General features: G+C 40.7%; 1 protein-coding gene across 1 annotated transcript in view; it reads left to right on the top strand.

Moving 5' to 3' along the window:
- Positions 1-294: 294 nt before the first annotated feature.
- The window catches only part of peli3 (pellino E3 ubiquitin protein ligase family member 3), a 29,453-nt gene continuing 11,002 nt past the window's right edge, over positions 295-18,745 (top strand). Inside the window, exons 1-2 of the mRNA XM_076725449.1 lie at positions 295-603; positions 15,684-15,884. Of these exons, the coding sequence (XP_076581564.1) occupies positions 15,712-15,884 (173 nt within the window). The 5' untranslated portion in view covers positions 295-603; positions 15,684-15,711. The remainder of the gene's footprint in view (positions 604-15,683; positions 15,885-18,745) is intronic.

Genomic DNA, 18,745 nt, shown 5'->3' with positions numbered 1-18,745 from the left:
GCATGGCCCCTGAGGTCTGCCCATAGTGCAGGGTGAAATCAGTGTGATATGGGAGGATAAACACCAACTGCAACCTTCCAACCCAAAAGCTGTTCAATTCAGTGCCTCATAATTGATATTTTAAGCGTTCAGAAATTATTTACTAGCCGATAATAAAAAATAAAGGCTTCCTCGGCCAAGAGGAGGTGGAAGATGGATGGTGCATAAGAGATACTGTATGAGTTCTTGAAGGCACCAGATTTGGAACGCCAGATTTACCAGTATCACTTAAAGGCAACACAATATTCGTGTGACAAGGGAGAGAGCGAGCGAGAGAGGGAGAGAGAGAGACGTAGGCGTGACATCGGGTTGTCTGCTGTTAAATCCGGGAGGGGTGAACGTGTCTCAGACTCCGGTGTAACGTGAACGCAGGAGAGGCGATGCCACCGCTGCTGGTGCCCTGTGCCGCCGCTGCTGCTTCTTCTTCCCTCCTGTTCTCCGTCTTTACGCGTCCCAGGCCGTGCGGGGACTGACAGAGCCCACACGCAGACACACACACACCCAGAGGAGGAATTACACACAGATCCGTGCCGGTCCCGGACCTCCATTGGCAAACATCAGCGGGTACGGGCCTGTTTATCTGATTTCTCCCATCACCTGTCTTTATTACAGCAGCTCCATCCACAAAGGAGCAGATGGCAGCAGACAACAGCTGGCCTGTTGTCTGCTTTACTGCTCTTCCAGGGAAGTGATGGAGGCTGAAGTCACCTTTTTTTATCTGTGGATTGTTGACTTTATCCCCTTTATTCAAGCTGACGTACGTCTTTATGAGGTAAATTGATTGGTTCGTGATGTCAAACTGTTTGAAGTGATGCTAAATGGGCCTTTAATAGCAGGGTTTTTTTTAGCGGATTCTGTTCTTATTAATTGCTGTGAGCCTTTTTTATTATTTACCTCTACAACGCTGCTGCTGCCGCTGCCGCTGCTGCTGCTGCGTGTGTGAGAGAGAGAGTGACAGGGAAATGTGTGTTTGTGCGTAAGGAGGGTGTGTGTGCGTGCTGATGTCTTCCCTACATGTACTGTGTGTTGTCTGTGCGGAGGAATCCCCCGTGTACAAACCCTGCCTACATGCGCTATAGAAATGGCACAATAGGCTGGGTATGTCGCCAAAAACTGACTGTTGATTGTCAAAACTGTTGCCTGATTGTCAAAAACTAGCCATAAATGATGGATTTTGCGTGGGTGCTGATTCCTCCGTTTTCAAGTGAAGCCTGTTTATGGCCAAATCCGATCAGGTTACTACATCATCATGTCTTCATAAGACGGAGGCCTGCGCGTCCGTCCACACAGCGTGGCCCTGGGAACACGCAATATGCTGCAAAGCGCACAGACAGAGCAGGGCTGATAAAAGGAGATGCAGGCCATGTTTGCATCATGCTTGACCAGATATGAAGCCTTTCTGGCGCATTAACAGTTTAATGTTATATTGCCCTGCTTCTAGATGGTTCTAGGATGCTTTCAGGAGGAGAGGGTTTGGTGGGATGGTTCGGAGAAATGAGCTCAAATGGCTCACAACACAAAAAATAGTAGCAGTGCTTTGATGTTATTCATGATCCAACAATATTATAGGCTGCTGAGTAATGAGTCATATTCGAAGCTTGCTGGGTAATGACAGTTTTAGGCATATGGGCCTGAAACATTGGCGGTGATACTGTTGTGATTAGAATCAGGCTAGTGCTGGTTGCAGAGACATGAGGCCAAAATATGTAATACCAGATGGTATAGTCAGTGTCGTCCACCTCTGCATTCATGGACACGATGCAGTTTATTCATTCATATGGAGAGATGATCTATGTGCTGATGCCTGTCTATAAGATGCTGTGAACCTGAAGTGATTTATTTGGAGGTTTAGGGAAAATTACAACTATGTAGAATCTTACTCAGACATCAAGCGTTGAAAGTGCCACGTCTTAATGTGCACGTATGAGCCTAAAACAACAGTGTGACTTTAAAAGCAGATACAGATGCTGGATTAAAGAGCCCATTTCGCTTTTGAAAGGTGAAATAACACAGTTTATTCCATTTACAAATGAAAAGTTGTGTTAATTTGCAATAAAACGCACCATTGTTCAGTTCAACGCACTCAGGGGTTTCACTGCTACAGTCTTAGTTGGTCTGGTATGACCAGTAGCTTTTGATGGCTAATGTTAGCAAACTTAAGATACTCTAGATACTGGAGTGTAACTGACATTACTGAGTGACTTCACTGACATGACTCCTCGCTTCTTGTGCTACTGTTCCACTATGTTTTCAGCATAAACCTGTCAGGTTAACTTTGAAGGTACCCTGTCAACAAAAGTGTTTGTATTTACAGTGTTTCTCATCCGGATGCTTTGTGTTTATTCTTGAGGTCTAACAAACATGTTGAAAGCATTTCTAGTTTGTTAGCAAGCAGTCTCACAGAAACTTTCAGCAGTATTATTAGTGATGGTAGGAGAAATAGTACCAGCAGAATTATTATCTGTAGTTTCAGTAACTGTAAATCACTAATGCACCCTGTTTCTGTTCCACTAGCACAAGCTGTGCTAGCTATAAGGCATAATAATAGTATCATAATAGTATAGTAGGGGTAGTAGTAATAGCAGTGTTTTTAGCAATAATAATGTCAGCAATATGCTAACAACACTACCAGTTCTGGTCTCAGCATTGGGTAGCTAGTGGCAGTTGTATTCCTATTAGTCAGTATTTCAGTATTTAACATTATCATTGAGCTGTTTCTAGAAAAAAAATCTTTAAACAGAGGAAAGTCAAGTTGCAGACTATTATCATAAAAGAAAAGTGTGAACTGTTATTAAGCAAGCCTCCTGTGCATGTACAGAGCACTATATGTAGAGACAGATTAAAAAAACACAGAAAACATGGAAAGAATTTCATTCCAAAGCCACAACAAGTACACACTGATCATATTAAAATATATTAAGGGTTGTTAGACAAATACATGATCAGAACTTCAAAACCACAGCTTCAAACAAGGGATTTTGTGTGAAGCTGTGTTTTTGTGTGTGGCAACAAGATGAGGTAACACAGTAGCGGCCCACCTGTCAGGCTCTTATGACGCCCAAGGGGTCAAAGTGAGAGGAGGTGAGCCTGCAGTAACAGGGCAGATTTAAAATAACACAAAAATAGTTTAAGCTGCTGGTAAAACATTCTGAAATGGTTCTGAAGTGGCCAAGTGAACTCTGCTTTAAACCCAATCTGAAGCCAATCCCCTCCAAGGTTGAAATGTTCTTCTGTGGGAAAAGGATTTGGTCAAGGGTAAGAAGGCTCCATTAGGGATTGTCGAAGTGCTAAGATTGCCAGCCCAGTAGTTGAATATAGATGTGATTGACGATATGCTACCAGTGCTTACCTACTGAATATCTAATATAAGCTAAACCCCTTTTCCTCCTGGTATTAATCTGTGACCTGTGTTTGAATAAGGACATCTGATTATGGGGCCTTTGTATGTCCACCTGCTGAGACAAGGCATTCTCGTTATCTCAGTCCTGTCTGTATGGTGACTGGATTTAAATATGCAAACTAGAGAGGCAGAGCTAGTTTGGAGCAACTGCTACGACATGTGAAGGGGTCATGTTACATGCACTGTCACAATAATAGCCTACTAAGCTGACGTTACATAAACTGTTAAAAGGTATTTGATCAGTGGAGAAGCTTGCTAGCATTTGTGTTGGTTTGACTCCCCCCATCTGTCAGGTGACCCTCATCTTGCAACAGGAAGAGGCAAATTTAGCTAACCTTTGGTTTGGACACTGACATTTCTACAAAGAAGTCCAGCAAGTCAAGAAACACAAGCAGTCAGACGAACAGACAGGCTGTAAACAAACCCTGAGTTAGCCAAACTTGGTTGGACAAGAACACAAAGGTGAAAAGTAAAATTATCACTCACATTGTTTATTGTAAACACACATTTACAGGCTGCAGTTTGACCTACTTGCTTTAAGTTGGATCCATTGTGGTGGTGTTCACACGGTTCTCCTGTACAATGAGGGATTATTAGCAATATTTCATCATACTTTCAGTTTGACCTCCAGTGTCTCAGATAATCTGGACAAACATTGGTTTGTTTACAGCACACCTGATTTTTTCCCTTTCAGACTTTGTTGTCGTGATGTTACTGTGTTCCCTGATGTCAGCAATTACTGAATTACAATTATTGCTGAGTACAATGTTATCTTAGCTGGTGGCAGTGATGGACAAAACTACAAAAATAAGGCTCACAAATGCATCAAAATTATCTTTTAATAATGGCATAATTGCAAAATTGACATACAACTCATATTTAAGATTTGCACCCAGCAGTAGCGCCAAATGTCAACATTTTCTCCAGCTCACTTCACTTTCACTCAAGAAATTTGAGGATTTGGGGTGGAGGCACTATTGCTTGATGTAACACTAGCAGCCAGTTAATCCTTAACTCTGTGCATTATTTTCTGGAATCACAAAATGCTGATTAATTTCCGCTTATCAAAATTGCAAACTGTGATGCTCTATGAGTCAGCTCACAAGCTGTTGTCATACGTTATGTGGCATAGCAACAAGCATGACGTAACCACATGGTGTAAGTCTTTGAGTTGTACGATCTTAGCACCTGGCCAAACCACTACTGAGTCACTGGTTTCACTCAGAAAGCCTGTACCTTTCACCATGAGCAAAAATCTTACTGATTGTCCCGACATAGATATCAAAAATCAACACAACACCTCAGGTTAAGTTGGAAAAAACCCTGAGGAGACCTTCAGAGAGTTATGATGTGGGTTGTATGGTGACTGCAGTTTGCATTGCAGTGACTAGTCCTTAATAATGAGAGCAGAGAACAAAGGTGAGAGTTGTAAACATTCCCTTTCACTTTCATCTCCATTCCCAGGGTCAGGCCGTCTGCCAGCAGGGTCATGTGAACTGGTCTTCTTTGAAATTCAAATAGACCTGATGAGCGCTACAGGTGCATTCTGTCTGCCTCTGTCTCATGGTCTCCTTCTTTCTTGCTCTTTTTCTTCATTTTCTATCATCTTACTGCATCCCAGACAGCAGAGCTATTTAAGAGCAGACAGGACTGCAGGACAAACACTCTATCATAGCACAGCAGCAGCCAGATAAACACACACTCTAATGTATCTCCGTTGCTAGCTGCATAATATTAGATATGATATTAATGGAGAGAAACTTTTGGATTATTTAAGATATTCATTTATCTTGCGATTAATATAATATATATTAGATTTTTTACAGCAACCTACAGCTAGATCAATCTCATTCACACCTGACAATTTTTTTTTAAATTGGTGGCAAAAAAAGAGTGATATAGCAGATAAATACGACAGACATAATGGACAAACATACAGACATGAAAATAGGAGTTACAGTGATGTTTGTGATGATATGAAAGGAGTCTGAGACTAGAGATTAAATTAGAGTATGTGTGGATAATGTGTGTGTATGTGTGGATGTGTGGATGTTTGCATGCGAGGCGGTGTTATGTATCTGTGTTTAGTGATCCTGGACCGGTAGGTGTGTGGAGTCAGGAGAATGGCATGTGTGGTAGAGAAAAAGACAGTGTTAATGTTACAATGATCCTAAATATATTATGTAACAATAATCTGATTATAATGTGACAAAATGATGTAACAATAATATACTACAATTATTATTATATAGAATACAATATAGCATTGTAATGATAATGACAACAACAATAATAATAAGATACGATAAGACTTAATTGATCCCACACCACGGAAGTCTATTTGTTACAGCCATCAAGTATTACAAAGAGCAAGCACAGTGGCATAAAGAGGACAAAATAAAAAGGTGTACAGGGTACAGAATAGAAAAACAACTCTGTTTCTTCTACTGCCATAAAACAGTACTATTGCTCATATTCTCATGAGAAAACTACTAATGACATGTGTTGTATTGCACTTGGGAAATACTAGGTCTATGTATATGTACAATATATACAATTTGTAAAAGTAATATTGCCAATATGAATAATAAATAGTGTTATTGCAGATTTTAGAGAAACATACAACTTAGAAATTGCACCAGAGGAAATGGATAATGTGAACATACATTTGCATAACAGTAGTGCAAAACAAAAGTGGATATATGATGTAGAATTGAGAAAGACAAGATCAAGCAGCAGTGCTACATTCCATTATGCTGGAGTTAAACAATAGTAATAATAAATACATTTTTAATATGAGATTTATCCAACAATGAGGAGTGATGCCAGGCCGGGCCAACAGAGAGGTGAGCCGCATGCCCCCCATTCTGCTCTGTCGCCATTTTCACATATGTAGCCACGTAGCAAACTAGCTATGTAGGACGATAATGTCCCCATTCTTATTCTACTCCTGCCATCAAAGCTCTGATTAGCTGATTCTAGACCTTGAATTGTTGAAAAAAACATTCATAGTTGTGGATGATTCAGAGATCTACAACTAGGTTTGATTTACTCCATAAATATCAATAAATGAACTGAAGTTAAAGAATAAAAAAAAAAAAATTTTTTAAAAAAGCAAGAAATGGAATGGAACCAAATGTAAGCAAGAAGAGGAAAAGTGAAAGAAATGGAAGCAGGCTGGATTTGGTCGTGGGGGAGGGTAACCGAACTGTTCATAAGACTGGCTTGTAGGATTTGTACAGTATAAACGTGTTACATAACGTGGAACAGACATGCTCTCGGGCTCTGTCATGCTTTCAAATATGAAAACATACACACTGGTGTGTGAATGATTCACTGATTCATGCGGTTATATGTAAAAATACAAGCTTTATTTATTGCTGTTTATTTTAATTACTTTCAATCACCTTCAGTAACCCTCTCTATACGACTTTCAACAAAAAGCACTCTCAGTCCCATTGACTAAGAATATATGAGAAGAGAGGAGTGAAAAATCTCTATTTAAACAGGATGAATAGGAGAAACAGTGTGATGAGTTTTGTCATGAGGCCATAATTCACTGCTGAGTTCATTTGTCAGTTGGAGTATATTTAGCTCTCTGTTCATTTGTTTCTGGAAGAGACAAATTTGACTCTTCCTTTCTTTCTCTCTTTCATCTGTCTTTCTCTCCCACACACTCCACACACACTCGCCCTTCCTGCAGTAGGCGGTTAGAGAGAGTGAATGTAGAGAGTGAAGGAGGGGAAGCCAGAAAAAGAAACAAGGACCATCTTCAGCTGCTAAATGCTCCACTATGTTCACCAGCGAGTCTCTAACTTGTGTCTGTCTGCTGTTTGGTGCTGAGCAGGTAGTGGCTTTTTAGATCCTTTTCACTGAAACAGCTGGCTGCTGCTGAAGGCAACAAAAGCTCCTTAAAGTTGCGCAAAGCTGCAGAGTTGGTGATAATTCTCTGTGGGTTTATCACAGAAGCAACAACTGTCATATTACACACGACCATTTGATGCTAACACAACTAACAGTCTGCAACCATGCTAGCAGCTCAACAATGCTGTCCACAGTAATGCTTTGAGCTAAACGCATCTATGTAGTGTATGCAAACATGCTCACAATGACAAGGTTAATGCTAATATTTGCTTATTAGCACCAAACATCAAGTACGGCTGGCACTGATGGGAACGTCCTGGTCATAAACCGGATTTTGGATCATGAATACACATGTATTCAAAATGTCCTGGCACTCCAAAATACTGCGATAATACTGTGATATTTCATTCTGGACCAAACTGGTGGACTGACTAACTGACAGATGTTAGAGACATGCCGCTAGTGTGGCTAAAAATACTGGTTGGAGTATAATTACTGGCTGCATTTGAGGGATCCTTATTAAACATGTTTGTTTATGTTAAAAGAATATATTATCAACTAATCTTTTTTAACCCTTGAATAGTATTTGTTTTGGATTTGAACATCACTGTATCAGACTGTGATGTGTAGAGTTGTGTCGTGCTGTGATATATAGATGACGATGCCGTGTGTATTGTTCAGCTTGCATTGGACTGTATGCACAGCACTATGATCCCCTGCACTGTGATGTGTACATTATGCTGTGTTGTAATACTGGGACACAATGGTTTATGCTACGTGATTTTGGTTGGTTGGTTGGTTTCGCGTGGTTTACTGGCCAGTGTTTTTTTTTACAGTGTGTAGTGTTGTGTAATACTGTGTGTGAGTGTGTGAGCCTGAACATCAACAGCATAGGCAGACGTTCCTACCACAGACCCTCCAGCCACTCCACTCTGCTCCTATGGACTGCACTCCCTTTATTTATTTCTCTTTATTATTCTCTCCTTCCTTTGTCTTCCTTTGTCAGACCGCTTTTCTTTGTTTCACTCCCCCCACTCTCTATCTCCCCCCCCCCTCTCCCTTTCTCCCTCCCTCCCTCTCCCTCTCCCTCTCTCTCTCTCCACCCCCAGGATGTGGCTGTGGGTTGATTAGAAAATGCGTGGCACAGAACAGGCAATCCATCACCCTGCCAAAGCCCGCCACTTCCACGCATGCGCTTGCTGACACATACACCCAAACACACATGCACAAACTCTCTCACAGACACACACACACAAACACACACACCCTCTGCCTCACTCTCCTCTTCCTCATTTCCTTCATTTCTTCATCATCCACGTACATTCAAACAAGCTCTGGAGTGTTTTTCATCATCTCACATCTTCCCCTCCTTTCATTTCTTTCCTTCACCTCCCCTTGCCCTTCAAACCCACTCCTCCTTCTCTGACTCCCACCTCCCACTCCTCCTTCTTGTCTACATCCTCTCATCCACCCATGGCAGTCATGCCTCTTTTTTTTTCCTGATGGTAATTCTGCTCAGTTAGATCATTTACAGTGCAGACACTGAGAAAAGTACAAAAGAAGACGAGGGGACATTCACAGTGAAATATTTATTAACCTCTCACACGATCAGACAGGAAGTTAATCATCTCAGTAATTTTTCTTTGGTGATATCTACTTTTTTAAAGCCAACAAATCATCTTTATATTGAAAACCATCGCTGGACCTTTACCATTGGACTGAGACCTTTTGTCCAGGGCTGTTTGCTTTATATCTGTGCTGTGTGGATTTTCTCGTGTAACATGTACATTTTGTTTTTTGGTTTAAAATCTTTTTCCTGAAAGGAGTTGAACCAGCCAATACAAAATTGATGTCTACAAAATAGTTGGAGAGATGTTAACGCCCTGTGTTATTAACACTGACATGTAAAAATACTTTTGCATATTTAGTTCACCCAAAAATGTGCCAGTAGTATTTGCACATTGTCACTTAACTTCTGCTGCTTGACCTCAGGGAGTAACGATCATTATGAAATTAACATTACCCACAGAAGGACAGAGCAGCAGCAACAGATCCATGAGCGGGAGCAGGAACTGAGGTATTGTTAGCTGAGCTGCTGCCTAGCACCGATGCAATGTTAGCATCATCATCGTTAGCTGAGCTGCTGGCTAATAGCACCGGCATAGCATCGCAAGGTTGTTTTTTCTCAAAGCAGAGTGTTGTTTGAGTTGTTTGCTTCATATTTCCCTCATTTCCTTCTTTTTCATTAATTTAATTATTGAATTTATTATCCAACAGAGCAAGCAGGTAAACCACAGGCAACATTTATTTTCCTAGGATGGCATTGGCAACATATGACACACCCTATTCTGCCTCTGATTGGCTTATGTTGATATTCTTACCCAACCAACCAACCAAGGCAACAATGAGTAGTAGCCAATCAGGGGCAGAGTAAGGTGGGTCATGCCTTTGCCATCCTAGGAAAAAAATATTGCAGCACACAACTAAATGGTCAGAGGGGATTTGTATATGGACATATGCAATGCCGACTGAAAAATAAGTGGGTATATGCTGTATACCTGTGTATACCCTGCACTACACCACTGATTACAGCCTTATGAATTACAGTCACCTGAATCAACATGAACATAGTCATCATTTAACAAAATGGCAGTCGAGTTGCAAAAAGCTGCTGATTCTGTCAGTAATTTTCATCACTGTAAATTCTAATTTCAATTCTCATGGATAATTTAACAGTACTGTAGGTTTATGTTTCTGTTATTTGAAGTGTTTCTGAGAAATTATTTTTTTCCATGAGTCTCAACCACCAATGCTGTGGAGAAGCGGCTTTTCAGGTTCACAAATCAGAGCTGTGGCAAATTCCAAATGCTTTGTTCTAAATCTAATCTAAATGAATTATAAAGTGGCCCTGGCATTTTTTATATCTAGTAACTTGCCAGGGTCCTGATAAGATGGGATATGGGTATGTGTTTTTATTTTATGGCCTTATTTAATGGATGGGGTTTTGGGGATAATGTTAGAGTTCTCAGATAACGTTTTTGTTGTAACGAGTAACTTCATGCACTTGTTTTGAAATTCATGTAATCAGTTATGTAGTTATATATTCAAATAATTAATCTGTTGCTGTTAAATTCTTTGCATATCTACCTGTTCCTGGTGCCACAAAAAGAGAAATCCCCAACGTGTTCACACTGTTTCTGTTTCTTTCCTTTTTGGCCGTAGCTGCGTACTGGTGGAAGGTATCCAATCCTACCACTGTGTCAGTGTGCATGTGCTACACATGCTAGCAAGGTGGCAGAGATGACAGCCTTTACGTACCTTAAGTATTTACATTATTTTGAATTTGGGACAGGAACATCACAGTGAAATGCAAATCGCATCACGCTTGTTCATGCAGAGGACATGAAAACAAGGAGTAGGACCCAAATGCAGACCTCAGAGGCAGAGCTGGTGCAGTTCAGTAATTTTAATGTAAAAACCTCAGCACAAAAGGCTTACTGGAACAGTGAGGCAGGCAAAGGTGAAATCCAGACACAGGCAGCCCCAAAAAAATCAAATAAATGCGTAGAGGAGCAGGCAAGAATCAAAAGTCCAAGCAAAACCAGGCAAGGTCCAGGAAAACTAATAGGATTGGGCCATGTGTTAAAATTTTCCACTGTCAGGCTAACAACATGCGATTGCTGATATATTTGTGCAGGTGTGTGTGGTGCCCCCCACCCCCACAGTTTCAGTTGAGAGATGTGTGCGGGCAAGGAGTTTGCTGCCTTTATTTATTAGTCTAATCAACAAACAAAATAAACTCACAAAATGTCAAGAAAGGAAATTGTAAGCTATTTCACTGAGTTGCCTGTACGTGTGATGTTCTGAGTTCTGGTCAGTGGTTATGTACTGTGTGTCTTTAGCTTTTATTGTGACAGGTAGAAAAATGTAAAGTGAATCTGTACTGGTCACTATGTGCTTTGCATTGCTGGAAACAGTCAGGAGTAATGCCATCTTTGTTCAAACTAAAGAAATATATAACTATATGCCCCCTGAATTAAAGTCTGTCTCTTTCACCGAATCGTCATGGTTTGTCTTCCCATTGTTCCATCACCAACTCTGGTTTGGTCCACATAAATCCTTAATTCACCAAGTTAGATGTGAAAATATTCCGGCTGCCTCTCTATGCAGTTGCTGGCCTCTTTGTGCTACTGGATTAGCTCACTAAACAGAGTCTGTCTCTGCACCACAGCCTTGATTCGTTGTTTGGAGGCAGACCATTAGATTGGCCAAATGAATTGACAAAAATCATGTGCCCCAAAAATTTCGGCCCAGCCTAGAAACTAAACAAACATTCAAATCACGAGGAATAAACACTGGAGAAGGCTGAAATGCTAGACACACAGGGTACAAGAAGTAACTGGCAAGGAGTAACGGAAAATATGGACTCATGGTCCACAGGTACACAAAACATCGAATTTTCTATATATTTTGGCCTTTCGTCTACACACAAATGCAGTATTAGGTTACTGCAAATCGAGCTTTTGTAAAACTCCAGCCAGAGTAAAGATATTCAGAAACGCTGTATGCAGTTTTGATGTGTAGACTGGGACAACAGAGTGTTTGGCTTGACATGTCAGAGTGTGGACTGTTATCTCCTTTGTTTAGTATGGCAAAGGTAGGTCGTGCCTCCACAGCAGAATCACACCTCTAAGTTGCTGATATCTTAACACTAATACCTTTTTCCCAGGCTTCTGATTGGCCAACATTGTTTGAGGAATAGGGTTATATCATTGGCTGTTGGTCTGACATGCTCTTGACATGCTTCAATTGCGTTTTCAAAAACAATGCTCATGTGGACAGGATTTTTTTGAGAACAAAGGAGGAAAAACCTGAATAAAAATCCCTGTGTATATGTGGACGAGGTATTAAATACATTACAGGAAGCAAAAAAAAAAAAAAAACATGGCACATGAGTAGAGTAACCTTCAAAATAAAACAGGAAACAGACTAAGCAACCCCAAAACCATAAAACATTGTGCCTGGGTGATAAGTGTCTGTCAGCTATGAAGAGCTCTACTTCAGTTTTGAAGAAGCACCTGCCAGCTAAACACAGCTAAACACAGCTCCACAGCACTTAACCCTCAGTTTCTATTTACGTTCATGTACTTCAAATTTGTTCAACTTTTCTCAGTTGCAGTTGCTTTGCAATAATACAATACACTGTATGAACTTCTTCGGCTCTATGCATTGAGCCCAGGTACCCTTGTGATTTTATTTTACTTACGTAATTAAACCTAATCATTATTAAGGAGCTATTAAGAGGATATCCATTTCCTGTTGTTAGCCTGCAAAGTTACAGATTATGGGCCGTAGACTAGGCTATGCAGTGACAGTAGTCAATACATTCAGAGGTGACATACAGTAGACCATGCACCCTTGAGACAATTAAAAAAACATGCAAGGAATCACAATTTTTTTTTTTATTGTTGATAAGACAAAAGTATTGTCACAAGTTTAATGACGGTGATTTTGTAATGCAACAAGTTTTTTTAAAAAGTAATATTACCACCACTGGATAGGGTTCATGACGGATCCACATTCAATGTAGTCTCTCCATGAATATCATCCACAGCAACCCCTGGCCTTATGTTACCATACCAAAATGATCTCAGTGATCACACAGTGTAAGCAGATTTTAAATTTTGGAAAAAAAAGAATCAGAATGGGACTTACTATTGAAAGAGAAAAAGTTGGAATGACGACTCTGTAATCATTCCAATACTGACCAAATTGCAGTGGCATGAGGAAGATGAATGATCATTTTAAGACTGTAAATACACATAAAACAAGTGATACCTTAAACAAAAAGTATCACTCCTCAGAGGACCCCCCCCCCCCCCCCCCCCATTTCTTCCTCCTACTCTAATTATCTTCCCTCTCCCCTCATTTGCTTCTGTCCACCCAGCCTCCCTTGAGTCCACTCTGCTTTCGCCTCTGCAACGCTGCCACCGCTCAATATCCAGCCAGGGCAACAGAGAGCCTGGGTAATGAAATGGCCTCTGGATGCCTGAATCTGCCCTCTGCCATCAGTCATCTCATTATGAGGAGGCATTCTCCTCATCGGGCCCCATCAGATGGCCAAAATTCAGTCACATCTAATAACAACTGTGCAGTTCATTCACTAGTATTGTAGTCCATATGGGTTAGTTTGTGTGAATGATGATCTAAAAGGACTTTTCCTTAATGCTGATGGAGAAACATCAAACAGGAAGGAAGAGGAAAGCATTCAAACTTGGGATAGTATTTTCAGTGTTATTACGTTCACACTCCCGGGATGATTATCTAATCTGCTCAAAGGGAGGATAGAGCTTGTAGGGCTTTGTCATGCTATTGCACCGCTCACTTTCCACCGTGTAGGTGGTCTCGCCCACTTTTGATTAATAATAGGCTTGAGCATTAAGAACTGGCTTAGAACCTGTGTACAGAGATGGGGATTGAGCTTTGTTTGACTTGTGTAAAACAAATGTCAAAATAACCACATAGTGACTCATACTGTATGTGGTAGAAATGATCCCACTCTTTTTAGCATAATATTCATATTTCCTCTCGTCTCTCGCCAGTTAATTAAATGCTTGTCATTGACATTTTGTTGGTGTATTATGCATTTCTGTTAGCAGAAAATTGTATGTTGAGCTCAATGTGTTTTAATACCATGCCTTGACAGGACTGCAATCGAAAGCTTGGAAATGCCATTGTAATCAAGCTCTTGTAGAAATGAAAGACAGTAACAGTGAACCTGGTCCATCTCCCTGTTTGGTGGCTGCAGCTCAGGGAAAGGTTGTATGCCTCCTGGGCTTTGTTAAGCATCTCAGATACAACAGTCTGTCATTTGATGGTTATCTGGTTGTTAACTGTAAGACCCTGTGAAGCGGACATGCTCTCTTGTATCCTGCACTTCTTTTCTGGGCTTTATGTCACTTGCTAGCAGTCACAAAGTGTAATTCATTATCACAAGTAAAATGACGGGGCACAACACATGCATCATAAAGTATCAACAGGGTTCATACGTTGCAGGTATCAGTTTATTTGCCTTTGTGGAAAAAGCTGGATCACTATCCAATCCCATTAGGATGGGCAGGCTGTTCTGCAAAGACCTTGGGTCAGCAAACAGAAAGCACTTCAGTCACATAAAGAGGATGACAATTACTAGAAGAGCCAACATCACAAAGACTGAAGCTGGCCACCCACCCTGTCCTGCAGTAATAACACACATTCAGCCAATTACTCCTGAATTAGATTTGTTGGCTGTTGTGGGGGGTTTTAGCATGGATACCAAGGTACAGGACTGTAAGTGAATGGCTTTGAATTGACTGCTATGTTAGCATGGCCAATATTAGCATTTGATCCAGAGTACACCTTTGGGAAAGTGACCCCCATCATTGCAATGTTAGTGCATTCCATTTCCAAATAATCAGGGCTGAATCAGTGTTGGTAGCATGCCAGTGTCCTTACGCTGTACTGTTTTGATGTTTTTAAATGGATTCTGTCAGCCAATAAATGTTCCAGTGTTAACTGACCGTGCGTGTCACTTTCCATCCATACATTCTAACCATATAGCAGTCAAGTACAGACTGACAGCTAACACTTGTAGATAGTACAGCAGCCTAATGTCTCTTAAGGACATCACATTAATTGATTGGCAGATCTGTCTCAAGGTATCTCTCTCAAAGCACAAAGATACCAGTTAGCAGTAAACACAACTCAAGACTTCAAGTGTCTATTGAAATATGCAAGTGATGTCATGATGGCCCAATATTTCCACAGTCTGTGGTTGAAACTTTATTTTTATTTCATATCATATCATATATCATAGCAATATTTATCATTAAGTCAAAGAATTAGAAAACTATTTTTAACAAACCAAACTTTTCACCAGCGCTGTTCGTGCAGTCTGTTTATTTGCTCCAAACAGTTGTAGCCTATGTACAAACTACATAGATGTTACGTGGAGCTTGCTAGCAACAATTGTGTGTGGAGTGTGTCTGTAAGACAGCTCAGAATTCACAAGGAACTCTGGTTGATTCTGTTATTTCTCCAGCTCCTTTTATCCTCTCATCTCTGTGTGTTATGAAGTGGAGTTATAAAGCCGTCGGATATGTGCAAATTGTGATTGTGTAGACTGTGTTGTGGATCCTACAAAGTAGCATACAGTTTAGCGTGAGGAGCTCTCTGACTAACAGGGGATACATGAGGAACACACACCAAAACTGTTTTTCTTCCTGTGTCATCCAGGATTTTATTGCATGTTATTCTGTGTTGTTTTAAATTCAGTTTCTTCATTGTTAACACAAGATTTTCTTGCGCTCTTTTTTTCTAAACCCCCTCTTCCCCTCCCCAGCGGCGAGCCCCAGTTGTGGCCAGTGGGCATGGTTTTGGAGGGTAGCTCAGAGGCGCTGTGTCCCCCCCCATCTCTGGAGCTGCGCCCATCCTGCAACAAGAGCCAGCCCTCGCCTCCTCTGGGCTCAAACGTGCAGCCCCACGACGGGGTCTTTCCTGAGGACAAGGAGCCCATCAAGTATGGCGAGCTCATCGTCTTAGGGTGAGATACTGAAGTGCTGTGTTGAATTACATTGTCATTACAGTATATGTCTGCCTGTGGTTGAGTATGAGCTTGAGTGACTTATAGGTTTTCACTTGGTTCCTAGTCTCTGAGGCCTGACCCATGACCCCACTCAATTTGCATATGTTCAGTAGGATCAAGGACGGTAGGGTAGGGTAGAGTAGGGTAGGGTCCCGTTATAAAGTTGTTTTTTTCTATTAATAATTTTCCACAAGTCTGCTTTCATACAAAGAATGGCTAAATTCAAGAAGATCTAGGTGCATAAGAGCTTGAAATCTCAAGTGCTGTGCTCTCATTGAGATGCTGCAGGCTAAAAAGAAGTCCTCGTGTTCCCTTGGTTCTTATATATATATTTTCAACTTACCTATCATCAATGGATTCATTACTGATGGCACAAGGGTTTGAGAGCCCAGGAAGTCTACGTGAGCATTTTACAACCATTTATGCACCATTTCCTCAGCAGCCATGTCCATAACAACTAGTGTATACAATCTGCTGCACCCTCCTCAAGGTGCTGTAGACGTGATCTGAGTCAAGCCAAGAATCATACACCCTAGATCCTGCATGTTCAGTTTTTGCTATAGAATATGAGTGGAAAATTAACTAACTAATCAGCACTATACTTATTAGGATTAACTAATCCTAATAAGTATAGCGCAGCATTAGACCTGAGCATCCCATTTGGTTTCTCACTGATTAAAGGCTGAGCCAACTACATGCAAAATAATTCCAGTACTCCAAACCATGCCTGTTGTGTCTTCCAACGTACAAATGGTCTGATTTTGCAAAGTAATGGCTGGAAATGTAGACAAGAGAGCAAGAGGTATCTACACATGCAGTTCAGTCCAAGAGTGCAGGAGTGCATTACAATTTCCATTTTATGCCACCTATGAACAAGAAGCTGACAGATTACGAGATGATTAGCCAATTTCTGGCTGTATAAGAAGAATATGAAAATGCTCATATTTACCACTGTGGGTTTATCAGTGGCTAAATCAGTTGCTGGTTTGGATTTGGGACATAGGTTCCACAATCTTCCTAGAAGACTCTTAAAATTCTGCCTCATACTCTATATTAAGTGCACATAAGAATTCAGCTTGTGCTTTTATTTTTCTCTTGGATTATTATGACATTGACACAACTGCCCTGACAAAAACCCTTCCATCTCTCTCAGGGGTTCCTCGGTTACACAAGCTGGGGACTTGAGTAGTGAATGAAACCATTTGCCCAATATACTGTAAAATACCTCACAGACGGACCTATTTAAGACACACAAAGTAGCCATTCACATTCTGCGCCTCAGTAGTAAAATGAAACCTTAACCTTCATGAGGAACAACAAAAAGACAGATAGGTAGAAATGTTATAGATTGCTCATTAGTGTGAGAGGAGGATATCTCTCCCACATGCATGGCATCGTGCTACTATAGCCACAGAGACACAGGCATATGCTTCCATTCCTTGACCTATTGATCCATTCACTGATGAATGATGAGAATCGTTTGGTTATCTGTCCATGTGATTACAGAGAAAGGGGGATTACCTGCCACTGACATTTTACAACATCCATCCAATCATGGCTTCTCTGTGGCCAGAAGAACGTGACCGGGAAATGTGCTTGTCATTGTAAATGCAGTATAATATGGAATAATCTTGCCTGGTAATACTGGATGACACATTCAATCTGAAATCAGTCCAAGGATATTATATTTGGACTTCCAGACATTTGAGAAAGAGCTGTATGTTACCAGCTTGCTGGCTTTTAAAGCAAACACAATGCTCTTTGTAAGAACTAACCTGGGCTCAGTAAATTGTATTCCACAGTCAGCCCCTATTGACTTGGTTCAAATTCAGCATGGACAACAGTTTATATATAGGCACCACCTTCAGAAGGCATTCAAATACAATAAATCACTGAATATTGTGCATTATATTGCAGGCTATTTGGTGCGACAACCTAGCAGTTTGTTGGTTTGAATCTTAACTGAGCAATCATATTCATTGTGTAGATAAGATATGCCCAATAAAGTGCATCCGATAAGGTGCCAGGATGTGCGGTGTTCCACAGGGATCAATCTTAAGACTCTTTCCTTCCTAATTTATGTAAATTACCTGAAATATGCACTGTGATCTTTTTCTGTATGATGACAAGTCTACTTAGTTTGTGATTTCAAGTTGTGTCTTTGACATGAATAGACTCTTTAATTGCCTGAAATAATAAACTTTCTAAGAAGGGATTTCTTAATGTCACCTGCAATGTAGTCATGTTAAAAGGTCACACATCAGTAATTGATCAAAGGTGACTTGGAGTGCATGCCTTTTTCTTCACGTCATCACATCATTTGATTTAATTTAATTTGATTTGGACTGAACCTTGAACTAAATCTGTGTCCTTGAACATTGTGATATAGTAAATACTCAGTAGTTTATTTCAGTGGGACAAGTGATTCCAGATTTTGGACACTTGTGAATCATCAGTATGAGTCATTATTTTTCATAGTGTTGAATAACAGCACCCAACATACAGTATCTATCAAAGGCAACACATCACATTGGAGTAGTGTAGTGTAAACACCATTGATAACACATAATTAGTTTTAAGGCGGAAATTTTGAGGTCATCATATAGTGCGTAAGTATGACACTTAAAGTTTGGACACAGTTTGGCTGATTGATAACAGTGACTCGACCTATAACCACTTCATGATGGGGTCACATGAGTCATCTGATGACTAAAGACTCACATGATAACTGGGCATGTCAATGATCCCGCAAGAGGTTGAATATGTAGGACTCTTCACCAGTCAGTTAGAACTGAAGAAGCCTCTTGGATGAGAGGTGA

Source organism: Chaetodon auriga, chromosome 24 (genome assembly GCF_051107435.1).
Source record: "Chaetodon auriga isolate fChaAug3 chromosome 24, fChaAug3.hap1, whole genome shotgun sequence".
NCBI lineage: Eukaryota > Metazoa > Chordata > Actinopteri > Chaetodontiformes > Chaetodontidae > Chaetodon > Chaetodon auriga.
This window is presented reverse-complemented; position numbering and strand designations above follow the sequence as displayed.